This window comes from Cryptotermes secundus, unplaced genomic scaffold (assembly GCF_002891405.2).
Source record: "Cryptotermes secundus unplaced genomic scaffold, Csec_1.0 scaffold322, whole genome shotgun sequence".
Lineage (NCBI taxonomy): Eukaryota > Metazoa > Arthropoda > Insecta > Blattodea > Kalotermitidae > Cryptotermes > Cryptotermes secundus.
The window spans coordinates 333,483-360,029 of NW_019740657.1; the positions used below are offsets into that span (position 1 = coordinate 333,483).

At 44.0% G+C, this 26,547-nt stretch overlaps 2 protein-coding genes across 4 annotated transcripts in view; both read right to left on the minus strand.

Moving 5' to 3' along the window:
* LOC111872450 overlaps positions 1-26,547 on the minus strand; it is a 735,500-nt gene that overhangs the window by 241,629 nt on the left and 467,324 nt on the right. The gene's annotated exons all lie outside the window — the stretch shown is intronic.
* LOC117282952 lies at positions 16,613-18,245 on the minus strand. Its single transcript, XM_033754700.1, has one exon. It carries the CDS (start codon positions 18,049-18,051, stop codon positions 17,185-17,187), a length of 867 nt encoding a protein of 288 aa, XP_033610591.1. The 5' UTR covers positions 18,052-18,245; the 3' UTR covers positions 16,613-17,184.

Here is a 26,547-nt window from a genome sequence, read left to right on the forward strand (position 1 = left end):
AACTTCTCCGTTCCCTTCGGTTTTTCTAGATCTTACACATTCGGTAGGACTCCTTGGGCGGGTGATCAGCTCGTCGCAAGGCCTCTACCTGTACACAAACACAGAAAAACGCACACACAAATTAAACACCCATGCCCTGAGTGGGATTCGAACCCACGATCCCGGTTTCCAAGCGAGCGAAGACAGTACATACCTTAGACCTTTCGGCTACCGTGACCGGCCCTCCACGACCTTTACTGCCCTTAATAATTCAGCATTTTATTATCATATGCGATACTACGGCTATGCAAAATATGCATCAACATGTTTTTAGCGAGTGTTAATTTCGAACCTAAGAAGAACACATCACTTACGGATTGATCATTACAGAAAACAACCCAGGAAGTGAACATAAAACTACACGTATAATTACTCGGTAGAGGCACCCAATTATGAGTGAAGGATCATAACATCCACTGAATGGGAAGCTGGGTTAGGCCACGAATCGATATGGACTTCCTGCTACTACCGGAAATCGAATCGCCGAAGTCCAACTAGTGCCCCGTCACTATACCGTAACTAGACAGTATGAACAGTACTGTAGCATCGTAGCTGCTATACATCTATACATCGTATAGAAGAGCCGTTACTGAGTAACGGCTTCCCAATCAAACATGTTCCCACGGAAACGACTGAACTACAATGTGGAGTGGTGTTTCCTACACGGTCCGTGCCGATATGTTATAACTAGGACAGCTTAGTTGGAGTCAGTCAGTGAGAAGAGTAGGAGGTTGATGTGAGATGGCCACCAGCCTGGGAGTTATTCAGTTGGAGCAATGAGTCACTTGTAGGACATTCGCCACCTAGTAAGGACGTAAGCAGAGGACACTGCTAGGATTCGTTACCAGGAAACGACTAGTGAAAACAAACTGAGAAGGCTTAGTATGAGCTGCAGTGAGAAGATGAGTGCATTAATTAACGAGAGCATTATAGATGCTTGTAGTTACGATCTGTAAGTGGACAATAAATCGAGCCACCAATCCAACCCCCTTCTATAGTCACTCACACACGTGACAATATCAAATGATAAGCATACAGTTTAGTGCAAATGTTATGTTTGTGGACATCCTTCTGTCTCTATCTAAACACACCGTCCGTTGGAACAAAGCGCAGGTCTTGCAGATTGGGCCCAACACCACCTACAGGAAATATAAGGAATCAGCCCACATGTCTCTGCTGGACCATCCGATCAGTCAACGCAGTGTGGATATCTGTCCCATCTGAACCGTTTTCACAGCAGAAATCAAGAAAAAACTACAACTCCGTCAAGTGCAGACTTAGTGGAAAAAACACCATACACATTCATTTTCAGAAGGCTTTATTTTCAGTTACATTATACAGTACTTAAAATGTTCAGAACAACATGTTACTTAACGAATATACGTCCATACCAACCCCACTGAAATGGCTAAAAAGCGTTCTGATAGCTTCAGACTGTCCTTCGCTTTCAAAATGCTGCTCTGAGCACAAAACGTTTCGAAAGGAAGCTCAGAATACATACAGTACGTGGAAGCCTCTCTAGCTCAATGCAGTCCCAGTTCAAAAATAGGCCACCAATCAACACACCAGAGAAACTTAGGGTTTTGTAGCATTTCAGGTTGTCACATCGGTCGTTAAGAAGAGTCCTATCTTCTGGGATATAACGCCGTGTAGTCTGTTGAAAGTCAACCGAAATTCGGAGGTACATATCGCCTCCAGGTGGGAAGCCGCCTGTTTTCACTCTGGTATCTTACTGTTTATTCGACCCTGAACACGACGTGATATTTTCTTCCGAAACGTCAGTTTACTTTCAACGGATCAGACGGCGTTATATCCCAGAAGACAGGCTTATTTCAAAACCGTTCAGAATGGTACCCAGACAGAATGTGGATTCAAATTAAGTGACGGTACAAATACACGTATTACGTTTCTGAACATTATCCATCGTCCTGCTTTTATTTAGAACACAACGTTTTGGGGAATGGATTCTGCCTCTGTCTTAAGGCAAAACCTACTCGGCGGGGTCCAATCGATATAGGTAGTCCCCCTTCTCCGGACACCAGCACCCGCACGATAGGGTATATACACGTGAAACAATCACAGCACAAACCAGCTGCGAGAGTTAAGACAAACATTAAAAACATTGAAGAACTCCATACACATGAGGCCTAGCACTTATGTCCATGCACTATTTCACGGCTATTGTTGTTAAAATCAGATTACTATCAGAATATAAGTCATCACTAAAGAGACAAATTATCTGTATGGTACCAACATTAATACACAATTTTGACACATAATCTGCACTGGACGGAGTCGTAATTATCTGATTTCTGGTGTGATAATGGGAGTCCAGAAGGTACAGATGTCCAAGCTGGGTTGACTGATCGGATGGCCTATCAGAGACATACGAATGGATTTCTTGTATTTCCTGTATGTGGTGTTGGGCTCAATCTGCAAGAGCTTCGCTTCTTTCCAAGACAGTTTGTGGCCATCTTCGTATGCCTATTGGGGTATTGTTGATTTTTCAAGCAGACGGTACGTTATCTCCCGTAATAACTACGGAAATTTAACTAAAAATGGATGAAATGAAGATAGAATCAACTCGGGAGGATATGTGAAGTATTGCAGTTGAATGCAGACACAGTGACAATGCACTCTGTAATTCGGAATCCACCTACGAGCTCAGAGTTGTATAAGTGGCCCTTAGGATAACAGCGCCAATTATCGCTTCCCTGTCTGATAAGTCTCTTATTCAAAACTGTCTAGAACTATAAAGATTAAAATATACAGAATTATTATTTCACGTGTAGTTCTGTATGGGCGTGAAACATTATCTCTTTACATTAAGGGAGGAACACAGACTTACGGTGTGTGAGAACGGTGCTGAGGAGAGTATTGGGCCCCAAGAGGGACAAAATAATTGGGGACTGGAGAAAACTACATAATGAGGAACAACTTGTACACTTCGTCAGGTATAATTTGAATGATGGAGACATGGAGGTTGACATGGGCAGCACATGTAGACTGTACACAGCATTCTGGTGGGAAATTCAGAGAGAGGCCACTAGGAAGACCAAGTCATAGGTAGGTGGATAATATTAAAATGGATCTTGGAGAGACAGGATGGGGTGATATGAACTAGAATGGTCTGGATCAGGGTACGAACCAGTAGAGGGATCTTGTGAACACAGCAATTAACCTTCGAGTTCCATAAAATACTGGGAAGTTCTTGAATAGATGCGTACCTGGCCGGGTTCTCAAGAAGGGCTCAGCTCCATGAAGTTAGTAGTCTTACCCCTAAAATATGCCGAAGAGACAAATATGACACTTAAATAGAGCTTTAAGGAGCAGACATGGACAGTTGGAAAGAACGAAAATAACTGCGAATAGCCCAGGATATTTCTTACAGAAAAGGAAAGAAAAAGAATTGCGCGTGACTTATAGATGGGTTTTGGACCGGATGATTACATTTATTGACACCCTATACACAGCGCTCAACTTGTACAGAGGGCCACCTCAGCCCTGTAAATAATAGTCCAGGGCCGCACTTCAAAATGGAAATATACATTAGATTTTGATACATGGAAATTTAATTCAATTTATTATTTAGGAATAATTTCAATATAATTACCTAAAGTCACATATCTTACAGTTTTAAAAACCAAGAGAATGCCATTTTTGACAAGTATCAAACAACTTTTCAATATCTAAAAAGAGAGATTACACAAGAAATTATGTTAGAAATAGCAAAACATTGAATTCATAACATAATTCAAAATTACATGTGTCGAACTTCATAAACTGTTAACTTGGAAGACAAAAACCAACAACTATATTGTTTCACTTTAATATCGTTAATGACATTATTCATGAATGAATTAAATTACCAGTTCAATGTTTTTTTGTCTATTAAGTCCCATGTTTATTCGGTTTGTTATTAATTCAATGTAGTCAGTCAGTGTGTTTTTCTTGAAATATTCGAATGGTGATGATTGACGAAAAACTATATAAACAACAAAAATTGCTACATAACCAAATGAACATTTATTAAACTACTTACATTACTGGTTTGTACTTGAGAACTGGCATCTTTTCCGGGATACAAGAGAGTTAATGTCAGCTACTTGACTCTGGAAGATGCTATTTTTAGGATGGAAAACAAATGTTCTGCTGTGAATCTTGATCTGTGCGTGGTTTTGGTTGCCTTCACAAGCGAAAATAACTGTTCACAGAGGTAGGTGGAACCAAACATGACCGGTATTCTCGCAGCAAACTGGCGCATCTTAGAGTACTGGCTTGGCAAATAAGAAAAACACTGAGGGATACCAATTTCAGTATTGAATCACATTGCATTTCAATTAGTTCCATTTGAATGTTACTATCTGCCTTTTGAACATCGAGTGACAATGGAGCAGTAAAGAAAGAGAGATCGTTCTCGCGCGATTTGAAATCTTTAAACCTATTTTCATTAATTAAGTCCTTTATTTGGGAAATATAACTGGTAAAATCAGAATTACTGTGGGACTTTTTGAAATCCTGACAGGTAGGAAAATGAATTAAGTTGCCATTCTTCATCTGTCCTTCCCAAAGTTTGAGCTTTAATTTAAAAGCCTTAATACTGCCACACAATGAAACTACAAGCTGTCTTTTCCCTTGCAGCTTTAAATTTAAGTCATTTAAATGCCAGGTTATGTCCACCATAAAGGCCAAATCCTGAACCCAATTATCGTCACAAAGTTTGTCGGTTAATTCGCCTTTCATTTCCAAAAAACTCTTAATTTCTTCTCGAAGAAGCCAAAAGCGATTTAAAACACTATAACACGAAAGCCAGCGAACTTCTGCAAAGTACGGCAGACTCTCAAATTCACATTCAATGTCACTAAGTAAAGAAGAAAACTGACGTTGATTCAGTCCCCGAGATCAAATAAAATTTACTACTTTCTTCACAAATTGCAACACATGATTCATTTTTATGATTTTTGAGCATAGAACTTCTTGGTGAATGATGCAGTGAATATGGTGAAACTTACAACTAGGACAGACTTCTTTCTGTTTGGCCATTAACTTAGCAACAAATCCGCTCTGTTTCCCCGTCATAGAAGGAGCCCCATCCGTTGCTACACACACAAGTTTCGATAACGGAGGAACCCATACACTTCGTTGAAGATATCCTCAACAGTTGTTGTGTTTTTAAGTGAAATTATGTCTAGTAACTCCTCAGTTATAATTAAGTCAGTATCACAGGCCCGGATAAACACAGCTAATTGTGCCACACCACTAACATCTGCACTTTCATCAACTGCAATAGAAAATGCCGTGAATCTTTTAACTTTTGCCAACAACTGTTCACTTAAATTAGTCGCAATATCATCAACTCTTTCGGCAACAGTGTTTCGCGACAAGGAAATGTTTTTGAAAATTTGAACTTTATCGGGACATACAATTTCTGCGGTTTTTACAAGACACTCATTTACAAATTCATTTAGAATTCTTTGCTATAAATTCTGCAATTACATAGCTTGCTTTACCAACGGCTTCATTGTCTCGTTTCACGTTCGTAAACAAAGACTGTTGCTTGACGAGTGCAGCCTTAAAATCCCGTAATTTATCTTCCCTTTACTTTTCTTTATACTGGTCGTATTTTTCACGATGGGTTTCATAATGCCGTCTTACATTGTACTCTTTTGGAACACTTATATTTTGCCCACAAATCAAACATGTAATTTTACCTTCTATTTCACAACAAAAATAAGCGATTTCCCATTTTTCTTGAAAAACACGGCGCTTACTTTCAATAGTTCTCTTTTTGCTACTTAATTTTTTGAAAGCGACATTGTTACTGTTTAATTATAAGCTTTATACACGCTCATCACAGTGTAACATCAGCACCTGTCACTGTGTGAAAATGAACTGAATGACAAAGTTTGCTAGCAGCCCATTAGACAATGGCTGGGGTTTGCAAGCTAGTTTTGAAGGTAGAAATCCCTTGCACTTGTGTGTCAGTTGCCACCCTCCTTGCATTCTTAGTATGCCTCCAAAAGGGATACTTGGAAATACTTGTGGTGGTGAGGCTGTGCGGATTTTAGTGCATTAACCTTCTGAAATACAGTAGTTTGTCCTTCACGAACTTTACAAACCGTTAGTTGGACAAACCCTTCTGCAATTCTCAGAATCGCTGTTCCTGCAGCCTGCTAGTTTATGTCTGCGTGAGACTTCTTGTCTTCTGGTCTCTTGGGAAACTGTTTTACAAAAAAATATTTCTACTAAAATTTTAATATTGATTTTAATATCAATTAGTTCTAAAAGGTGAGGGGCCGCATGTTTGACATGGCTGCTCTACACAATTTACAGCACACCGTTACACACGCATTAGTGTTCTCAGTTTTCATTAGTCATATCCTGGCAACGGATTCATAACGGGCTCACTGTCACTTCAGATCACATATGAAGCCTTCCTCTCACAGTCTAACTCATTTCTTACCATTATTCTGCAATTACCAACTCAATTAAATTTGTCTGCTCCCACGTTTATATCTTGGCAGGCTGGCGTCTCGAGACTCGACTAACTCTTCTCAATTGAACTCCTCTTTATACCCACTTTACACGGACCACGCAGAAAACACAGCCTATTATTGGGAAGGCGTCTTTACATAGCCGTAACATAGCAACGGAAGTTCCTCGATTGTTGCTTGCGTATTCGTTGTTCGGGGGATGTGTTTACCGGGTCGTTACCTAGCAATGAACGTCTCTGTCTTCACTGTTCCAGCTTTCTGGCGTCATGTCGATATATAATGTTTTTAATATCCGGACAACTAGTACGTAAGGAGACCTGTGACACTAAATAATAAGAGAAATACAATACGACAGCACAAGTAACAAAACCAGAATTTCTGTAAACGATCCCTTCGCTCTCTGTAACACGCCTACAGGAATTAAGACCGTCTGAACTGTGAAAAAAAATTATACCGGAATATCTTACGAACAGTCAATTAGGTTAAATTATCAGTGATTAATGTATACATGTAACATCTCAACACATGAACACTTCTTAGTCAATCTTCTTCATCTGCATGTGTGTATTTATGAACTGCAACTCCTACACCCAGCACAGATGTTTGTATTGTGTCTAAAAATATTTTAACCTAGTGACAAAGATTGAAACCAACTACCAGGAAACGTGTCCTTCAGAATATTTAATAAATTGCGTGAATTCGTATAAGATAACAGATTCGCATCAGGATAATATAATACTGGAAAATTTTATTAACCCTTCAAAGCGCAGTGGTTACCATATGTACCACGCGCCTTAACATAGTTAGAACTCTGCATTCTGCCCGGAGTGTATTTGTATGTTTCGTATGATTCCCATAATAAACAGCGATTTTTTTCCCCTAAACAGTAATAACCTGTTTATTTTGTAGCGGAGACGTAACATGTTTCCTGTGAGGTACGAACTGAGTTTGTATATATACTATTCAGAAGAAATTCAGTCTTGAGAGGGTTAAGCGAGTCTTTGTAGATCTAAACTACAAAATACTGAACGTAAGTTCACACTGCCGCAGTGCAATCAATACGGAACTACGGTACTAAACATGACACACGTGACTTGAAAGATGGGTAGAAATATGTTATGCTAAATTAACTATAAGTTATATTGATTGTCTCTGAATAAACATATGATTCTGTTCATTTGCAATACACCTTCGTAACGCATCTCGAACAACCATTAGCTGTGCAGAAGGGTGACAAAGCCTGAGCACAGCACCTCTCATGCAACACTGCGAAGAAGGCTTACAAACCTAATTTCAGGGACACTCGCAGGTTGAAAAATATCTATGAATAGAAAATAATTATAACCATTCTTTAAGTAGGTGAAGTAGCCTCTTCCTTTAGAAGCCTACAGTCGCTTAACTGGACAAGAAACTCCTGACGTTTCATGGAAGCCGAAGGCTAATTACAATACTCTCGACATAACGCCACTAGGCCTACCGCGAATTACTTCAGTCAAGTCCATGCAATCTCCTACATCTCATGCCTTTAACAGCCACTTCCACTGTACCGTCCCGACAATACTCGAGTAGCCCAAGTGTCTTCTTCTCCTTAAGTCTTCTGACTAACACTACATATGAAAAATTACCAAATGACAGGCCGCAGAGGTCCACAAGGTTGTGAGATGTCGAGGCTCCCACACTTTATAGAAAATCGGCTTACAGATGGCGATGAGGTTGTCAGTATTACGCGCTGAAGGTAAAGGCATTTCTGTACCAGGTCTTGGAGACCCATAGGGTTGTGAGACGTTGAGGCTCCACATTTTCTAGAAAACTGGCTCACAGATGGTGGTGAGGTTGTGAGCCTTACACGCCGAAAGTAAAGGTATTTCTATAAAAGGCCGTGGAGGCCCATAAGTTTGTGAGACGTCCAGTATCCCACATTTTGCTAGACTCCGGCTCACAGATGGCGGCGAGATTGTCCGCATTACGCGCCGGCCACCCTTCCCCCAGGAAGATTCCCGGTACTCATTTCTGTTAGAGGCCGAGTCGAACCCAGAGCCATAGTGCAGCTGGAAGTATTAGGTAAATTGAAAAATCCAGTGACCTCATCGGGGCGACCTTCTTTCTGGCTTGTTGCATATTGCCTCAACCAACTACGCTACTGCATGCCGCCGACTAACACTGTACATAGGCAAAAAAGTGTAAAGTTATCTTTGTGCTTAATATATCAAGCAACGCCCTATGAATATATCTCGATACTAGACTAATGTGAGCTGTGATCTTCACGGCCCGGCCGCTTTACTCCTGAGGAAATTGCTCCCGGTATTCATTAGACGATGTTAGGCGAGCCCCAGAGCCGGTCTGGACGCTGTTCAGTAGAGAAATATCTCTTGAAACTGACGGGAATCGAACGCAGGCCGTCCAGCCCGCAGCCCATCGATATACTGACTGAGCTATTCCGGCTCCTTTAATACCTGCCCCAATCACCACCACCTTCCCAGGGCCATCCTAACACTCGCCTAAGAGAACAGATTACTAAGCTCCTTGTTATGTAAAGTAAAAAGGTGAAGTTGCCCCTGTGCTTAACTAATTAAGCACTATTCCATGAAGACATATGGAGGAGTGGATGTATAGATCCACGTTTTCTTGACCTCGGCACTAATTGGAGGTGAGTGGTCAGCTTCATGCCACAGCAGCTCTACCCCCGAGGATGAAGCCCCCGGTACCCAACGGATACGAGGCTGGGTGGGCCAAAGAGCCAGTCTGGATGCTATGGAGAACTGAAAATTCTTGACCCCAGTGGTACTCGAACTTCCACTCCTCGGCCGTTCGGCCAGTAGCCAGCCACTATACCGACTGAGCTATCCCGGCTCTGCTTCGCCAGGCGCAACACATTTGCTAAAACAGTTTCTTCCGGAATATTTTTAGTGTTCGTTCATCACTGCGCTACAGTGACAGACCAAGTTTCACACCCATATGAAACAGCAAGCATTTCACGGTTTCGTTGGTACTTTTTTCAGAGACAGAATAACACCACTACCATGTTCATCTATCTATGGCTATACAGCCCTTTTTTAGACCTTGGCAGCTTTTCGGTTTCTTTATCTTTTACACGGTCAGCAGGACCCCTTGGGTAGGGGATCAGCCCGTTGCAAGGCTGCTACCTACACAACACAAACACAGAATACACGCACACAGACATCCATGCCTCGATTCGAACCCACGATCCCAGTGTTGGAGAGGGCAAAGGCAGTTCATGCCTTAAGACCGCACGCCCACTGGGATCGGCACACTACTATATAGAATGGGCAAAATTATAACTAACCGTGTATTTTGGGTTTTGAGGCTTCGTCCGTAAATGAAACTTCACCAGTTTGACATTACATTCTCTTCTTTGTACTGCTACACAAACAAATGTAGGAAAATGCTGTGAAGAACGCTTATGCCTCACGCATAACACATGTAGGCTTCAGGATCAAGCGAAACATCAGCATTACTCGTGCACTTTCCCATAACCTCTGCGGTTACACTGAGACATACAGCTATACTGCATTGAGGCGCGCTGCCTCTCATCTGGCGTGTTGCATAAGGAGACAGGAACTGCTTCACATTGGCCGTCCACGAGAGCGTATACACGTATAATACTCGCGCTTCCTGCACACCCCAAAGCCAACAAAAGTGATGACTTAAGAGATGGGATTTTTATGCAGTATCATCATGCAAATGCCGATAACAGTGGCCGCGCGGTCTAATTCAGGAACTGCCTTCGCTCGCTCGGACGCTGGGATCGTGGGTACGAATCCCACTCACGGCATGTGCGTAGTGTGTGTGTTCATTCTGTGTGTAGGTAGCGGTTTTGCGACGGAGGGGCTGTAAAACCACAATATTAATAATGCAAAATATGTACATATTTATGTAACAAAAACCTCTGAAATATGTATTAAAATATGTGGATTCATTAACATATGTAACATCGCATAAAAGTACTATTTGCTTTTGCAAGCAACCCTCATCTACAATCTTCTGGCATACCTAAACATTGATTTTTGACGCACAATACACAATTAGAATCATTTTTACATTTTCTTGGGTTACTGATTGTCTTTATCTGACAGAATGTGTTTGTGTTCTGAAAAGGATCTTTCTACATCACAATATGTCACTGGTGTGCAGTTTAACAAAGGAATTTCCTCAGGAGTAATGTCCTCAAGGGGATCTATATCTTATCCATTAAGTACCTGACAGACACTGGTAAAAGCCGAAAATCTAGGGGCACACTTTCACCAGCCTCGCCTCTCACAACACTAAGGTTTTTCACTTGCAACGTGGAATCTGGGTGCCAACACAGCATTTGCTCTAGGACCGAGGAAGACCACACAAAAAGAAAGTTCGCGTATTTAATGCCGGACTGCTGGCTAGCAGTCAGTTAGCATCCGGAAGGTCCTGCGACCGGCCAACTCGACAAGGTTTTCCGTGGTTTTTTCCTCTGCAGCTCCTAACATGTCCTGCTTATAACACATCGGCACGGACCGCGTAGAAAACACCGTTCCTCTCTTGCAGTGCAAATATTCCAACGGAAACAGGATTCTTTTCGGAGTCATTAGGTAGCACTGGATGTTGTATACTTCTGTATTTCGCGGCCGTTGCTTAACAGCGCGTCTACATGTGACAGTATTATGGAACCTGGAAGTAATTTATGTAAACAAGCAGCCTGTACAGAGCTTGCCATCTGACCGCATCTGAAAATGCAGCCATGTCTCCATCAGCTCCATAGTGAAAGTTTAAATGGAAAAATAATAAAAGCAACATCAACCAGAAATGACCAACTACGGTCACGGTCTGTCACGGAAAGACACCATAAAAATGTCTCTGTTCATTTAAGGAAACTATGCTCATGCCGAGAGTAGCAAATGGAACGGAGAAAAAGCGCAGCAAAGCTATGACAATTCACCTTAACTTTAGTCTTTAATGACTGAATGCTGGAGTAAGCAGAAAGAATGGGTGAAAATAAATAAAAATAGAATGAAGGAAAGAAATTAATACTGAAGCGTGCGAGAAGACGCCGTAACACTTTTAAGGTGCCTCTGCATGACCGGTACTTGAAACATTAGCGCACGCTGCATTTGCTACCGGCATTTCAACTCTAATATCTGTTGGATTTGTCACTTCCGAGACAAAGCAGCAGATGCATGGCGCCTGCCGTCTGGCAAACAGGAACGGTACACTTGAGTAATTATCTATTTAATGATCCTAATCTGTGTATTGCTGCATCTAGAAAAGGAGAGAATGCGACCAACAAGCCAACAAAATACTACATACTATATTAGCACAAGATTAGAAAACATACCCCTTCCCTCACACATAAATAAAACATACACATCTATTCTCTTAACAAAGTGTTCACATTCCAGACAAGAAAGTACACAAAAGAAATACATCTGTAGGAAACCCACATCTACACAAAATACAATATCCAGACAGAGCATAAGAAAATCTTTTATATAAGTTTCTTCTCAATGAGCTAACATTCTTACTTACTTACTCACTCACTCATGGAGCTGAGCCCTTCTGGAGGAGCCGCCAATTCTGCAGCTACTCAAGAATTTCCCAGCATTTTATGGAACCCGAAGGTTCATTACCGTGTTCACAAGAGCCCTCCACTGGTCCCTATCCTGAGCCAGATCTATTCAATCCAAACCACCCCATCCTATCTCTCTAAGATCCATACTAATATTGTCCACCCGCCTACGCCTTGGTCTTCCCTGTGGTCTATTTCCTTCTGGCTATCCCACCAATATCCTATACGCATTCTTCGTCTCCCCCATTCGTGCTACATGACCTGCCCACCTCATCCTCTTTGACTTGATCATTCTAATTATACTTCTAACATTCTTACAATTAATATTTCATCTCAGTGGTCAACACACTTTTTATATAAGAGGAAGTCAGTAAATAGGTCACAAATGGAAGTAGAACAGCTGCAATGGACATAATTGGTTTTTATGCGTACGAGTATTATTAAGCAGCAACAGGGAGCGGGGATAGCGTAGTCGCTATAGCGACTCGCTACGGGCTGGACGACTGAGGGTTCGGAGTTCGAGTTCCGGTAGGTCGCCCAGACCGGCTCTGGGGCCCACCCAACCTCTTACCGAATGGATTCCGGGGGTAAAGCGGCAGATGCGTGAAGCTGACCACTCACCTTCAGCTAGTGCCGAAGTCAAGAAAACGTGGATCTATACATCCATCCCCCATACGCCTTCATAGCGTAGTGCTTAATTAGTTAAGCACAGGGACAACTTCACCTTTTACCTTTATCAGCAGGTAGCAGTACAGGCCAACTTCATGACAGTCTATGCAGCAGACGCGCATGCGCATGTTCAGAGGCTGGTTTCAGCATTCAAAATTGTAACCGTGCTTGAGGCCGCACTTCTGAAGAACACAATTCTGTTGTGCGCTGTTTGTGGGCTCAAAAACATAATGCAAAGAATATTCATAAAGAAATGTTTCCTGTTTATGGTGAGAAGTGTTTGTCGGGTAAAGCGGTTCACAATTGGGTCGATAAATTATCTCAAGGACATTCGAAAGTCACAAAATTATGAAACGGAGGTGTGGAATTGGCTGAGACAACAGTAAGAAGACTTCTATGCTGCGCGTTTCGACGCACTGGTAAAGCGATGGGACAAGTGTATCAGTGTTGCTGAAGAATGTGTCGAGAAATAAAAGTCTTTTCCAGGTTGGAATATAATGTTTTACGTTTTATATCCATTTGTGGCTGGCTCTCCCTCGTATAACGGAATTGCGTACTGCTAGAAGAACACTATTCCAACATGTAAACACTGGCCAGGCCGGTCACGGTAGCCGAGCGGTCGAAGGCTTGGAAACCGGGATCGTGGGTTCGAATCCCACTCAGGGCATGGATGTTTAGTTTGTGTGTGTGCGTTTTTCTGTGTATGTGTACAGGTAGAGGCCTTGCGACGAGCTGATCACCCGCCCAAGGAATCCTACCGAATGTGTAAGATCTAGAAAAACCGAAGTGAACGAGAAGTTCATGGAGGTAGGCCTAGGCCCACTGGGGCTGTAGTGCCAAGGAAGAAAAAAACACTGGCCAGTGTAAAATTAGTATCAGACGAAAATAGGTAAATGTAAGAGAGTCAAATACCTGATGATGGCTTAATGAGCCGAAACCTGTGGTACGAAACGACGAATGTATAGTGTATACACACTACCTATTTTGGTGATTAAATAAAATCAAGAAATTAGTTTTACATGTTAATATTCTAATATTTCATAGAAAATTTGTAAGCATAATTATAACGACGATTTCTTGATCCACGGCTAATTCTCCTGGCTTGATTGTGATGCAAAACTCACTGAGAAAGAAGGGCAAGTATTCTTGGGAAGAGCACGCCCGAGTTAGTTGCCAGAACGTTCTTCTGACAGGCGTCAAACTACGTCCGTTCCGCCTGACCAGGGCCAGAAATTGTGGAAGTTTCTGGCTAACAAGAACCACCACCCACCAATCAGAGGAAGGATGGCTCAGAAAGCTGATTATTTCGTGAACGTGACCAAACATCGGTACGATCTTCTGTCAACTGGTCGCTTCGCGCTGGAATTCAAATTGGGCAAATCCCTGGGGCGAGATTTTTAGACCCAGCAGATCGGCTGACGAAGGAACTATAAGACGAACATGTACGCTGGCTAATCGCCATGCAAGACCTCGTACCTTCAACTTGGAGGCCTCTAAATGCGAGGACACGGTAGGAGCTATGGACAGAAGCGAGTCAGCCTCGAAGCACTCTCACTGACTGAATGACTGACGGTAGGAGCCACGAAAGAAGTTACTACTGAGTGTCAGAATATTACAGCGTGTAGCGATATACCGGGACGGTTTCTGGGCAACGGATCGGTAAACACGTTCCCGCAGCAACAGACACAAACGCAACAATAGAACAGCGGTGTTTTATATAAGGTCCGTGCAGAGATGTTATAAGCAAGGAACAAGGTCAGAACTTAGTCAGTTGAGAGTTCAAAGTCAGTTCTGTACTGGAATCAGTGAAAAGAGGATTTGAGAGCGTGAAGCTAAAGAATATCCATTGTTAGAAGCCGCTGTCAGGAACGGTTGGTGACGACACATCAGGCTTGAAAAGAGTTAGGGCGTGCTTTGGTGATTTGTGAATTTTGGAGATCCGCGGTGGCGCTGTACTTGTACTTAAGAGTCGTGCATAAGTGACCAATAAATCCATTCACCAATCCGAACCCCGTCTATAGTCACTTCTGAATCGTGACACTATTTTGTACAAAGTTCTACATCAACAGATCGTCACATGCAGAATTTGAAGTTTACACACCAGTGGTTACCAAGAATTATATCGTCTGAAATGCAGCGTCGTGTAGTCCGTTGAAAGTCAACCGACGTTTCGGAGAAGTATGTTGTCCGCATCTTCAGGGCTGACGAGTAAGCCAAGCATGCGAAGCTAACTCTTCAGATCTTCATACATCTTCAATTATACTCAACATTCCGAGAGTCTGCGCACTGGGCTTAACAGTTTTGACGTGCCTGCAGCTGCATATTTGTATGATCGGGTCTGGGACCAAATTATACCCAAAAGATTTATAATTCCTGGATTTCAATATGTTTTGGAACCTGTGACTGTAACATTACCACTGCATCCGCCAGAAGCCTACTGCCGCTACTTGGCATACATTTGCCTCACCTGCCGATTCATCTCGAGCTACCCAGAACTAAGACCTAAGAGCAACAACGCCCCTGACCTGGAAACTGTGTGGAGTGAACGGCTCCTGATACAGAAGGATAAGTGTGAGGCCGGTGGCAGAGATAGCGCACAACATGACAGCCCGATAAGAAGGCGTCAAATATTGGCGATAGTGTACAGATACCAAATTTCACGTACGTACAGTCGGATCAGAGAAAGAATGAACACGGAATAGGGGGATTTCGCATTGGCCGTCTGCTTTCCTACTCTACCAATACTGCAATCATCCTTTACCCTGTCAAGAGACCAGTCACACCTCCCTGCCTTAACAGGAAGAAGTCGCTTACTTCGTCACTTATTTCACAAATATATGTAACACAACACAATAATACATATTTTAATAAATTGAGATGACATAGTGCAAGACCAGATTCATGACGTACCCACAGAACAGAGATAACAATTGGTGCGAGTGGGGGAAGGCACATTACGGATAGCAGCTGCTTGGTGGATGGGTGCAGGCAATCTCTGTACATTCCTTCACTGACTCGACTTCAGCCACAATGCCCTACTACAGCTTATTGCCATCAAACGGAAAGCTAAATATGGCATAAATTTCCCATAAACGAATTTTATTTTACTCTGTAAAGGCAAAAATGTTGTAAAATTGTAACGTCGTGTATCATACCGCGTCCTACTTCCTGCTGCGTCCTCCCCCCCATAACGTAACTTCCGCCCCTTCTACTCCCTTTCCATCCTGCCACCGTAGGGAATAGAGAAGTCTCGTTCTGTCTCCCCCCCCCCCGCGGTGTATCACACATCACGTTTCGGCCCAAATGAATTTGTATTTATTTGGTTTCGGAATGCTGTCCCGCACTACTCGACTCCTTTCACTTTGTACATATTATTATTTCAACTGGACTCTGCTTGTGTTATCACTGTTACAAGTTTTATTACGCTGATCCGTCTATTCATTCTTGTTACTGTCCTTATTTAAACTTGTGCCCCGCATTACCGACTCTGACCTACGCCGACCTCTGCGGTAGCCGCTTCCTCTGTACTCCGCTGAGGTGTAACGCGTCAAACTTCCCGAAGGTCTGTTTCCACGCAACATCAGGCCTACAACGGGATGGACAAAACCTTGGAAACACCAAGAAACTGAGGAACATAATTTGCGTTGGCTACACTGAAATAACTTCAGTTGCCAACACTGAATGATCTTCAATTTGTTTACACTCCGTGGCAGTGAATCCGGAAATTGTGTTGAGTGAGAGTCCGGGTGAAAAATCGGAAAACTGGACTTGTCCGATTGAGCGTTGTCCGACAGTTCGTTGGTGCGTGTTCATCTGGAGCATCTGTGACAAAACTGCCACATTAGGGTTAATTCACACATAGCGAGCTGTGCACTGACTGTGCACCGACTGTGTCATTTTGAATGGAATTGCTAAACGGCAGTCTGCATTTGAAATGCACTGCACAGGTTTATGTAATTCAGACATGCTGGACTGGGCGACGGCTGTGCCCCGACTGTGTCCCTACTGTGTCGTCTCCGACCGTTTCAAAAGCGATTCTTCAAGGTCACGGCTCGACACAGCTGGCGCACAGCCCTGTATGTGTGAATAACGAAAGGGCGCCCACCGGTCGCCCGGCGCTATTCGGCAGTTTTCGTTACAGCACATCTTTGTGCCGAAGCGGAGCGAAGCATTTGTTCAGTTCAGTGCGAGAGAGAGAAAGTAGCAATTAGAGCACGTATATTGTTGTCATTCTTCACTATGGATGAAGAGAAACTCATATTATTGGTGCAAGAACATGAATGTCTTTATAATCTCAGGAGCCCAGACTATGATAATAATTTAGTAAAAGACAACGTTTGGAAGGACATTGCGAGGCATCTTCATTCTACAGTAGATGATTGCAAAGCAAAATGGGCCTTGTTACGTTCATATTACCGGCGAGCTTTAAGTCGACGGAGAACGACCAGTGGACAGGCCATATGGGTATGGCCGTAGTAAATTTCGTTTTAAAGGGAATGCTTCGTCTCCATCAATAACGAAAGGATAAGTTTCTGTGGAATTCGGTACAGGTCTTGGCTCTGGAATGTTCAAGCGGCTCTCTTCTAAACGTTTCCCAAAAACTGAATTTGAAAAAATCCCACCATCACTTGACTTGCCATACCCTCCAATGTCAACAACCACAAACTTGTAGTTCGCATCTACGAGTGCCAAAAGGACAACTGAAAAGGTTTTTTTATAGTTAAAGTAGAGGGATCGGCTATTTTTAGGAGCTTGTATTTCAAAGTGCTTCCCGTCAATTTCGCCTATGCAGTTGGGGAACTGCCGCATTGAATAAAAGTCATCCGCTATTTTTCGCCACATTTCTCCAGTTGGTTCTGGCATTTCTTTCTTGGCCATTGTTTCCCATATAGCTTTACAAGTTGGAAATATAATAGAATTTACAGTTGAAGGAGCCAGTCTATAGCTAAAACTCAGAGAAATTTGCGAGTCTCCTGAACCCAAGTATTTCATTGTTAAAGCTAACCTTTCTTCCGGTGAAACAGATTGCCTCCATTTAGAATTCTGTTTTGTCAATTCTGGTCCCAGTATTTTTAACAGATTTTCAAATTTTCGTACGCTCATACGAAAATACGTGAAGAATTTATCCTGATCATCCTTAAGGCGAGAATATATCGTATGAAATTCTCCTTCTTCGTCTCTTGCTCTCCATAACTGATGAACCCAATATTTTCTTTTCTTTCTGTTCTTTTCTTCTTGCAACACAAGGTATGCTCCGCATGCAGCAATCACATCTTCTTCGTTCTGATCCATCTCTACGAATGCAAAATAAAAACCAGCTACAGCACAGTCGGCGACCAGTCCACTATGTGTGAATGGTGGCAGCAGAGCACAGTCTGCGCACGGTCGGTGCACAGTCGGTGCACAGCACGCTATGTGTGAATCAGGCCTTATTGGGCGTATGGAGAGCGACAGTTTCTGAGGTTATGTCGGCATGCACGGATCGTGGGAAGACAACATCAGCGAAGAGGAACTGTGGACGAAAATCAACACTGACAGAAATAGATCGTAGTACTTTGAGAAGGATTGTTTCGAAAAATTAGAGAACTACTGAAGCACAGGTGACAGGGCAGCACAACTGAATAATCACATGGAAGGCTCTGTTTCCATAAAAACTGTCCCATGTGAGCTTCACAAACCCACGATAGGGCTGCATTTGCTAAACCTCTGATTACTGAAAGTAATGCTCAGATGCATAAACGGTGGTGTCACGACCATAAAACCCGGACATCAGACAACTGGAAAGCCGCGCGCGATATGGCCAGATGAGGGGGTCCTTCACACAGTTCCCTACATCAGGAAGAGTTCACCTTTGGAGAACACACAAGGAAGCCTACAGTCCAAAATGCCTGGTTCCAACAGTGAAACACGGGGGAGGTTCTGTGACGCTTTGGGCAGCAATATCGTGGTACAGCATTCTGTTGGCCCCATTAGTATCCTACGTGGCCGAATTATTAATGTATCAGCAGGAAATATTCCGCAGTTTTTAGTTCCTTCTTTCTTGGTGTGGGGTGAGACTTGAGTCCACTTGGTACGTCGGCCACTAGCTGGCCTCAGATGATGATGCCTATGGAGCAGTCGGTGGGATGACAACTGGCTGTGGAAACAGAAGTACTCGGAGAAAACCTGCCCCAGCGCCACTTTGTCCAACACAAATCCCATATGACCTGAACTAGGCTCGAACCTGACTAACAACCTCAGCTATGTCACGGCCTCATCAGCAGTTTTACTCGAATAGGAGCTGCTGTCTGGCGCAGCAAATCCATCACTAATTGGGGTGGGGGGATGCGCATGCGTACTCGCTCTGAAAGACATGTGAAACCTGCCAAAAGTAACAGCCAAGAAAAATTCTGTATGGAGGGAAGGGATTCTCTACCTTATGAACAAGACTAAACATGAAGGAGATGTGTACCGGTAACCACAACGCAATACCCGAAACACGAAACTCTACGCCTGACCATTACAAGAAACCAGCAAGAAAACTGCTGGCAAGCTGCTCTGCTTATCTTTCGACCCTGACAAAGGTGTCGAAATGCTCCTCCGACCTGTCAGTTGATTTCCAACAGACTACACGGCGCTATATCGCAGAAGACAGTGCTCTTCATAACCACCGGTGTCAGAACCTCAAATCCTACATGCTGATTGTATAAGAAAAAACGATAGAGAAGACCAGTTTCGGGGAAAGTGTATAGAGACCGACTTATAAGAAGCCGAAATTCTCGTTTTCCATCTGCCTTCTCCAACGAACGAAAAAGCGACCTTCTACATTCAAAACTACCTATGGTTTTATATAGCCCTTTGTTGGACCTTGGCCGCCTTTTCAGTTTCTTCATCTTTCACCCAGTGGGTAGGACTCCTTGGACAGGGGATCAGCCAGTCACAAGACTTCACACAGCCCAGCAGAAAGAGAATAAAAACACACAGACAGCGATGCCTCAAGTGGGATTCGAACACATGATCCCAAAGTTCGAGCGGGCGAAGACGGCTCGATGCCTTAGAATGCGGCTACTGCGATTGGCTTCTACACCGAAGCACCTGCGGCTGAAGACTGCCCCAGTCACACTTCCCCCACAGTTTCAAGTTCAAAATAAAGCGTCTGTATCCGCCAGTCATCTGCAACCTCCGAGGCACTTAACGCAAGAAGCAAACGCCATCTTGCGAACTTGCGCAAGAACCTCTCAGACTACAACCGACCGCGTACTAGACTCTGCTTCGCACATTTTTCCTCAAGATCCGCTGCCCCGGTGCCTATGCCACCCCAAGTGCACCTCTTTCCTTCTACACTGAAAGTATGTACACCGATCAATAATGGTGGAGCTATACCTCCACTCCCCCATAAGCCTTTATGACATGCTTAATTGTGTAATTACAAGGGATACACGGCCGACTGATGAGGACCACGCACTATGGGGGTACAACATGGACACAGCGGAGCGAAGACAGTGCGTTCGTTCCCAAACAAATACATTCTCCTGCGAGCGCCGATATGCAGTAACATAGGATGCACTGATATGCGAGCTTGTGCAGTGCTGCAGTTTCAATTTGTGAAGAAATCTCTGAAGACAGACTTGTATAGCCGAAACACGTTGCAACTAAATATGTTTTTAATGACATTTTAAAATGAAGGAGAGACTGTGAACTGTCTGTGTTGCACCAGAGACGGAAATGCGTGAACGAGCAATAGATCAATACAACAGGAAGCAGAAATACAGTAATATACGTATATAATTAAGCACAGGGGTAGTTTTACTTAATTAGTACTGAAATACAGGACGGAGCAGAGAGCACTGCACGAAACCCTCACTTCCCAGTTTCAGCTACAGACAATGCTCTCGGCTGCACCACATGAGATCAACGTGGGGCGGGCCATTATATGCAGGCTGCTGATCATAACGAAGTTGGTTAACACACAATCAAATGCAGCCATTCGCCCACTTCCAAGGAAGGCTGGCCAAGTAGAGAACTGCATTTCGTAAGCATGATCTCGTCTTCTCGGTTAAATCGATATCGGACAGAAACAAACAGCTTCTAGAAATGCGAAACAATTACGGTAATTTAGGAGACTCAGTACAGGCCACATCACACACCGTCACACCGTCTATCCATCGAAGAGTATCTACAGTTCTTTCGTTGGACCTTGGCCGCTTTTTCAGTTTCTTGATCCTATACACAGTCGGTACGACTCCTTGGACGGGGATGAGCCCGTCGCAAGGCCGCTACCTATACACAGAACAAACGCGTGCAGATATGCATGCCTCTAGTTGGATTCGTACCCACGATCCCAGCGTTCGAACGAGTGAAGACGGTTCATGCCTCAGACAGCGCGGCTACCGTGATCGGCATTAGATATTCATCATCATCATCATCAGTAATCTGTCAAGACGACAGGTCTTTCCTATTAGATATTATGCATACCATAAAAACGGCGAAAAGCGAAACATTTCCATACCACATTTATTTCGTCGGTGAAAGCAGCCTAGAGCAGACTGACACTTACATAGCCTCACCAACTCCACACCAGACAGCAGCACACACCCGTAGCGCAACCAACAAGTATGGAAATCTCAGTAATCCAGTACCTGGGGTTATAAGTGGGCCACCCTGTTCCTGGGGGATATAAATACGGGGACCTGGCCCTCCAGGTTGGGGGAGTCTCGAACCCGAGAGGATAGAATGTGGTCATGAGTCCCGAGGGGCTTGGATAGGAGAATGACTGCGCTGGCGAGGTTCACCAGCAACTGTAAACGACAGACCCATCCTCCTATCACAGAGAATATAACATAAAAATTATGACCGCAAGGATTAAGTTGAAAAAAAAATACTGGTTGTGATCCTCAAGAGGCCTCACGCCAAAAGGAACTGACTGGCGATAAACCGCCAGTCTTAAAGTAACTCTAACTCTGGACTCACAGTAACCATCCACCATTTTAGAAACCCAGTCTGAAGTACTATATATATAAATGCGAAAGGCCCGCCCTCACAGTTGATACTAAAAATGTAAAGTTGTCACTGAGCTTAATAAAGTAAGCACTATGTCTTGAGGACGTACGTGGGAGTGGAGGTATGGATTCACGTTTTCTTGACCTCGGCACTAGACAGAAGTGGTCACTTCACACCCGGCCGCTTTATCAATGTGAACGCTGTCCCTTGCACCCATTGCATAGGAGGCTTGGTAGGCCTCAGAATCGGTCTGGACGCTGAGGAGAAGAGAAAAATCTTGCCCTGTCGGGAATCGAACCCCGGCCGTCCAGCAAATAGCAATCCCGACTCCTCATTAAATAATAAATATATAACAGATTCTAGTCAACTATAAGTTCACAGAACACTACGTCATAACCAGCACCAATCACCTTCACGAGCAACATAACCACTGATCGTCAGAACAAGATGCAGTGCCCACAGACACAAGCAACACAATTCAGAAACAACGGGGTAATGGAATGGAAACTTTGGTTAATTTTAACCAAATTCTGCAATAACGTAAATATATTAACCAAGTTCTAACGACATTTTACAAGGAAGAACTGAAAACAATACATTGCAGCAAATACGTATATAATCTACATGAAGATGAACTTATAAGGTCGAAACAAGTTGTATAAGAAGACATCTTCTGCGATATAACTCCGTTTAGTCCATTCGAAGTCAACAGACGTTTCTAAAGAACATGTCGCCTCCGGCTTCAGGACCGACGGCTACACGGCCTTACATCTTCATAACCAGATCATACAGGGAATTTTATACATGACCACGTAGCACACCACCAGTGCACGAACACGACAAGAAATCGCACCTTAAAGACTGCCTCTGCTAATTAAACGACAGAATTCGTTTCCCGAACGGAACCATCACAACTTAGACTGCTCAGAAGTAAAATAAACCGCAAGCTGGCGTGTAGGACTTCACCCATACTTCCTTAGCTGAGCCCTTCTTGAGGAGAAGCCACCAACTGTCCAGCTACTCAAGAATTTCCCAGCATTTTATGGAACCGAAGATTCATTACAGTATTCACAAGAGGCCTCCACCGGTCCCTATCCTGAGCCAGATCAACCCAATCCATACCATCCCATCCTATCTCTCTAAGGTCCATTTTAATGTTGTTCACCCACCTACGCCTTGGTCTTCCCAGTGGTCTCTTTCCTTCTGCCTTTCCCTCCAATTCCTCTTCTCTCCCATTCGTGCTACATGCCCTGCCCACCTCAACCTCCTTGATTTGATCATTCTAATTATACTTGGAGAATAGTACAATTTATGAAGCTCCTCATTATGCAGTTTTCTCCAACCTGCTGTCACTTCATCTCTCTTCGGTCCAAAATTCTTCTCAAAACCCTGTTCTCAGACACCCTTAGTCTGTTCCCCCCTTAATGTCAGAGACAAAGTTTCACACCCATACAGAACCGAAGGCAAAATTATAGTTTTGTATAATCTATTTTTTATGTTTTTGGTCAGCAGACGAGAAGACAGAAGGTTCTAGACTGAACTGTAGCAAGCATTACCCGAGTTCAATGGAGTTCACCCTGGGATTGTGAAATCATTACGACTGACGTGATACAAGGAACACACATCATCGCACCCCAAAGACGGTTCTAAATTATGGTCCTCAAGGACGAATGGATATTGATGGAAGAAAACAAAAGACGTATCAGCAAAGGGGATGTTAATGATGACGAAACAAGGCAACTAGGACTGAACCGTGATCATGAAGATGGTGAGCCTATTAAAAAGACATTTGGATGTCAGGAGGAGCCGGGTTAGCTCAGTCGGTATAGCGAAAGGCTATGGGCAGGACGTTCGGGGTTCCACTCTCGGCTCTGGGGCCCAGCCAGCCTCTTATCCAGTCGGTACTAGGAGCTTTCCCCGGGGATAAAACGATCCATTTAGTGATCGAGGTCAAGAATGATGGAACTATACCTCAACTCCCCCATGTGCCTTCATGGCATTGTGTTTAATTTAGCTTGAATGTCCATCTCAGAAGCTATGGAGACCTGGATATGCACAAAGTATAATCTCTTCTCCAGCTGACAGAACCTTCAGAACGTGGACTGATAATCATGACTATAGGAGATGGGCACAACGAAGTAGACATGCGCAGAACTTTCCCGCTCATTGCGTAATGTCCTCCACACCTCAACTCGCCCAGAGAGAAATGTGTCCCATGGAGCCACCCAGAGTAGTATTTTCATTGCTCCTAAACACAGATACGATAACACAGATATTTCTGTCCTGACCTCAACCCGGCTTAGCAACGGCTATCGCTATGATTTCCGCGACCTGCGCCATCACTTCCGGTGAGAGTGTGTCCGATTAATTACGTGGGTCGACTCTGCCGAGAGAACACGAAAAGGATGTCAGACACAGAACGCAAAATTCCATTCTCTTTCCTCTGTTCGGACCAAAGAAGAATATTGTGGCATGTAGACCTGTAACTAGGCAACGACCGCGAAATAACCAACCATACAGCAATCGTTGCTAAGTAATAGTTCTGAAAACAACGGACCTTCTTTCTAGGCAATGTCTGACTAGCGATCACGTGGGAACCCCAACAGACACGAACGCAAAAATGGCACAGTAACAAAGAAACAGTGCTTTCTGTCCGTTAAGTGCCGAAATGCTATAAGCAGGACGAGTTAGTGAAGTCACGAAGTAAGTCGAGAGAGCGAGAGATAGTCTGCAGGCAGTTAGTGAAGAGTCCGTGAGTCGGCTGTTTGGTTGATGAGTGAGAGGCCTGCTGAGGTTCAGTCGTGAGCTGATGCTGTGAGAAGCTGGTAACTGAGGCACGGGGACAGTTCGGGAATCCAGAGAAAGGGGAACGTCCGCCGTTCGAAGCCGCTACCGAGTAACGGCTAGTGAAGACGTGACTGTGAACACTAGTGTGTGTAGTCATTCACTATATCAAAGAGTTCAATAAATCCACTCATCAATCCAAAACCCGCCTACAGTCACACTCCATCACGTGACAAGAATTGGAATGGAAATGGAAAATATTATAAAACGAGTAATTAAGTTCTGACGTTTTCACGGAAGTCACTGTTCTAGTGTGTTCTTCTGCGCTGTGATACCGTGTAGATTCGTGGGCGGATACCGCAGTTTCGGAGAACATAACTGCCTCCGTCTTCACGGTTGAAGGGTTAAGGGTAAGGTACAGCCTCAGGTACATGGCCGAGTTACAAAGGTGCTCATGGGAGCCAATGGCAGGGGATAGCTGTCGTGGTACTGATAGGGCCAAGCAGCTAGAAACGAGAATGACTAAACCATTCAAAATTAAAACCTCTTGGTATGTAGGCTTCATTGAACAGAATGGGGGAAGGAGATCGAATGCATCTCAACGAGGTGTTCGGCTGTTCACTTCCTCGTCCCGTGTCAAAATTTCGTGTTTCCAGCACAGGTAAAAAGGTCACTTAATAACTTCGCTTGTCTGCACACTTCAATTTACATTAATGAGACTATCAGTAAGAAGAGACCGGTACATCAGCCACTCACTACACAATCTTGTGAACGACGGAAAGAATACCCTGGGGTCCACTCAGCTTCTAACAGAAATGGGTACCAGAATTCTTCCTTGGGGGTAAAGGCGCATAAGGCTGAGAATCTCACCACCATCTGTGAACCGGGTGTCTAGAAATGTGGGAGCCTCGACGTCTCACAACCCTACTTGCCTCCACGGGCTGTTACGGGCACAGTTTTACCTTTTAAAGGGATTGGGGGCACGCGGTAGCGTAGTTGAATGAATGCATAAGGGGTGCGCCCTTCCGGCCTTTCCACTGCGACCTTAAGTGTTATATTGTGCTTTCGTGTACTTGGTTAAGGCACTATACTACATGCAGGAAGGTCGCTGGTTCGATTCCCGATGAGGTCTTTGGATTTTTCAATTGACCTAATCCTTCCAGCCGCACTATAACCCCGGGATCGACTCAGCCTTTAACAGAAATGCGTCAGAAATTTTCCTGGGTGTAAAGGGGTCGCCGGCGCGTAAGGCTGACAACCTTACCGCCATCTGTGAGCAGACTGTCTAGAAAATGTGAGAGTATCGAAGTCTCACAACCCTATGGGCCTCCACGGCCTGTTACAGGGATTACCTTTTATGCGGGCAGACAACGCAACCGCCCAACTGCTCACCTCAGCAAGAGCCGAAGCAGAGCACTGCCCGCCTGTAATTCCCTGGCAGAGATGCCGAGCCGAAGCAGACAGTGCCTCTCGTTCACAACTTTATTTAACGGCTACAGATTTACTAAAACTGTTTAGGGGCCGAACGCAATTCAATGGACTACACCACGTTATATCCCAGGAGACAGAATTATTCATAACCATCGCTGGGCGAGGGCCGCACAATAGCTCAAACGGTTAGTCGCTAGCTTCCCACCGCGGCGGCCGGGGTCGATCCCGGGTCTGATCAAGTGGGATTTGTGGTGGACAAAGTGGCGCTGGGGCAGGTTTTCTCAGTGTACTTCGGTTTCCCCTGCCAATCTTCATTCCACCAAATGCTCCACAGTCACCCTCACCTACCATCTGGGGCTGGTACAAGAGGCCAGAAGTGGCCGCAGTACAAACGACTTAGTCCCACCCCACTCATCATCATCATCAGTAATCTGTCAAGACGACAGGTCCACAGTCTCTTTCAAAACAATTCCTCCACTTAATGCGATCTAGAGCTTTCTCCTTCAAATGACAGTATCCTCTTCTGTCCCCAAGGTCATCCAGCATCTTCTTACGTCTTCTTCCTCGTCTTCTTGTCACTTCTATCCGCCCATC

Coding starts and splice junctions, on each gene's coding strand:
- LOC117282952 (XM_033754700.1), bottom strand. CDS start 18,051: ATGGATCAGAACGAAGAAGATGTGATTGCTGCATGCGGAGCATACCTT.